At 34.4% G+C, this 3,440-nt stretch overlaps 1 protein-coding gene across 1 annotated transcript; it reads left to right on the forward strand.

Moving 5' to 3' along the window:
* The first annotated feature begins 315 nt into the window (after positions 1–315).
* LOC120350436 lies at positions 316–1,378 on the forward strand. The gene is made up of 2 exons (XM_039423826.1): positions 316–479; positions 925–1,378. The coding sequence occupies exons 1-2, from the start codon at positions 363–365 to the stop codon at positions 1,150–1,152; spliced, it is 345 nt and encodes a 114-aa protein (XP_039279760.1). The 5' UTR covers positions 316–362; the 3' UTR covers positions 1,153–1,378.
* The last annotated feature ends 2,062 nt before the right edge of the window (positions 1,379–3,440 follow it).

The following is a 3,440-nucleotide window of genomic DNA, read 5'->3' on the forward strand; positions in this document are numbered from 1 at the left end:
TTTTTATGAGATTCTGCAGATGAGACAGGCTTAGAACAGGATTGACAAAGAAAGATCAAAACATATAAGTGTATGTGTGCAATATTGTAAATAAATGAAATGCATCAACTTTGCTACTGGTTGGTTAAATATTAAAATGCTTTATCTCATTGATGATAGAAAACACTGACAAGATAAGATTCATGTTTGAAAAATGATCGAGTGTTGGAGAGAGAATACTTACAATCTGATAACGATGTGGGAGCACGTGTTGTTGGGGAGAAATTCGAATTTTTTTTTCGCCTTGTAGCACGCTCTCGCTCGCATGAGCCTGGAACAGAGAGAGAAACGTATGCTATATAAACAGAAGTGATGAGAGGAAAATGCAGGGAGAGGAAAATGATGAGAGGAAGAAGCAGGCGAAGAGGAAGTTGGTGTTTGGGGATGAGCCTGAGGTTAGCGGGGAAGAGGAGGAGGAGTCAATCTGCTCACAAACAAAGGTTAGTTTCAACAAATATTATTAACTTGTGTATGCACAGATTTTTTCCGTGATTGATTGTTGAAAAATCTGTGCACATACAAGTCTTTGATTATTTGATACGAATATTATTTGAAATGATTAGAATGCAAAGGAAAAATTATTTGAACTGATTAGAATGCAAGGAATTTGAATTATGAGATATTATTGTTTAAAGTAATCGATTATGCAACAATGTTAGCAATATTTCCTTGAACTGATTAGAATGCAAAGGGAATATTATTTGAACTGATTAGAAATTATTGTTTAAAGTACTCGATCATGCAACAATGTTATTTCAATAACTGATATTACTCACTTTATGCAGAGAATTCAATGATGACAATTCGATGATAATCTGATGTAGAGATCTTGATCTGTAGTATGATCTGAAACAAATAAGACACTAATCAAATATTTTTCAACAGAAACGAGCTGTAATGGACGAGGACTCCTCACTCGTGCCGTTAATGAAGGAGGTGGAGGGTGCGGGAGAGTTGGACTTTGTCCAACTCATAAACAAACCTCTACCCAAACCGTGGATCCCGCTGAGGGAGTTGAAGGAGGATCTAGCGTACCGCATCATCGGAGCTCGAGAGGAGACCAATAAACACGGTCGAGGGGGAGGGGGTTTTGGAGCAAAAAAGCCCGTCTAAAGTATCTAACTTCATCTACTTGTACATAACATCATGAGATGGAAAGGTTTTACCTAACTAGAAAACATTCTCATAATAGGTTTCTCTGTAACCACAGATTTATTGTCATCCAGGTCTTTGGGAGCCTCTTTTCTAAAAATGAGTTACCTCTGATTTGGTTTACCTTTGCATTATCTCTCCTTTGATTCTGATACAGGATGTTATTAGGTATATTATTTGGTTGTTATTAGGCTGTTATTTGGTTGAGATGAATTCATCAATATCTCTATCACTAAATCAAATATGTCTATTAAGCTGAAAGTATGAGGAAATTATAGCATTAGTCGAATAAAGTGTTTCTATTTTAATAAAATTTCTATTTAATCTGTAGTTTAAATATTATTTCACCCGATAAAAACCGATATAGCAACAAAAGTTGGAGAGCATACAATGATGAGCTAGTATAAACTACTATGATTCTAGGAAGAATCAATCTACATGCTATGACGTCATTAATTAGTTGTGGGGCCTGATGTAGTAGTAGGTATTGGGTTAAGTGTACTCAGGCTCAGACATCAATAGAAAATAAAACTGTTGCTAATGTCTCTACTGCTCTTATCCCTACACCTGATCATTCAAAAGATAAAAATGAAACCTGGGCTACTGTAGTTAAAAAATCAAATAAGCATAAAAAAAGTAATGTTTCTTCACATATCCAATTACAATCTTTGGTTAATTCCAAATCGCAGGTGAGTGATAAGAAGAGGTTTAAGCATAATAGCGTTATTCATGGTTCCATGAAAGCTAAAGATGGTTTTCCTGTACCTTTAAAAGCTGCTACAAAAATGTTCTGGTTGTTTTTATCTGGGTTTGACTCGTCAGTTAGTACAGACAATGTAGTGTCCTATCTAAAAAGTCTCAAAGATTCAACTGTTTATGTTTGTGAACGAATCAATTCCAAATATAGCACTTATAGCTCTTTTAAGGTTGGTATACCTCTTGAACTGGCCGATGAACTGATGCATCCCAATCTATGGCCACAAGGATGTGTTGTAGGTAAATATAGAGCACCAAGAAACAAAACTGTGCCAGAAAACCGTTTTTTACAACCAAGTCAAGAACGGCAATTACTGACTTGAATTTAAAATCAGTTTCTGAAAAAACTGTGCAAGCTGTTAGGAAATGTCTGTGTATATTTAGTGTGAATGTACAATCGCTCCGTAATAAAATACATGAACTGGAGATTATTTTAAGTGAAACACCAGCTAATGTAATTTGTGTTAACGAGCATTGGCTCCTAGAGGATGAGATTTCTTTGTATGTTCCTGAAGATTTTGTATTAGCTAGTTGCTACTGTAGACAATCACCGTATGGAGGCTCTGTAATATACGTAGCTAAAAGTATGCTATTTGAACAGCTAGATGTTGAAAGGTACTGCATTGAAGCTGCTTTTGAAGTTTTAGCTATTAAGATGTCTAAATCTAAGGTGATAATATTATGCATATACCGTCCTCCTAGTTCTAGTTTTAACCAGTTCATTTTAAATCTTAAAAAAATTTTATCTGATTTGACAAACGGACCTAAACATTTTAAACATATAGTTATTACAGGAGACCTAAATGTAGATATCTTAAAAGAAAATGATAGTGCTGGTATTGAATTGTTAAATCTACTAAGATCATTTGATATCTACTGTGTTCATAAATGTCCTACCAGATTCAATTCTTGTCTTGACATTGTAGCATCAAATATTTCAGCCAACAGTGTGGAGCTAAAGTTTCTAGAACAGGACATGATCTCTGATGATGCAGGTATCTGGTCTACTTTCTATTTGGATCCTACATCAGAGGTTGAAAATGATGACGCATGTAGTAGAACATACATTAAGAAGCGTTTTATTACTCTAGATAATCTAAACTATTTCAGACAGTTATTGACTACCGCAGACTGGTCTGATATTTATACCAAAGATGTAAATAGTGTTGTTAGGAACTTCTTATATATTTTTACAAAGTATTTCAATGTTAGCTGTCCATACATAAATGTTAGAAATATAAATGGTAAGAAGAAAGCATCTGTGATAAACTGGTTTACTCCTGAACTTGATAGTATGCGTAAACTACTTCTTGTGATATATAACAAATGGAAGAGCACTAATAACCTTGAGTATAAAATTATGTTCAAGAATTTAAAGATAAAATACAAGAAAGAGATTTCTAGGGCAAAACTTGTAGCTAATGGTAAATTTATAGCTGAGGCTAAAAATCAATGCAAGGCAGCCTGGCAAATTGTCAAAAATGAAGGTAATC

This window comes from Nilaparvata lugens, chromosome 3 (genome assembly GCF_014356525.2).
Source record: "Nilaparvata lugens isolate BPH chromosome 3, ASM1435652v1, whole genome shotgun sequence".
NCBI classification, from domain to species: Eukaryota; Metazoa; Arthropoda; class Insecta; order Hemiptera; family Delphacidae; genus Nilaparvata; species Nilaparvata lugens.

Excerpts from the sequence above, each read along its gene's own strand:
- LOC120350436 (XM_039423826.1), top strand. The coding sequence starts at position 363 with ATGCAGGGAGAGGAAAATGATGAGAGGAAGAAGCAGGCGAAGAGGAAG. Across the intron at positions 480-924 it reads CAATCTGCTCACAAACAAAG|AAACGAGCTGTAATGGACGA; the intron begins GTTAGTTTCAAC and ends ATTTTTCAACAG.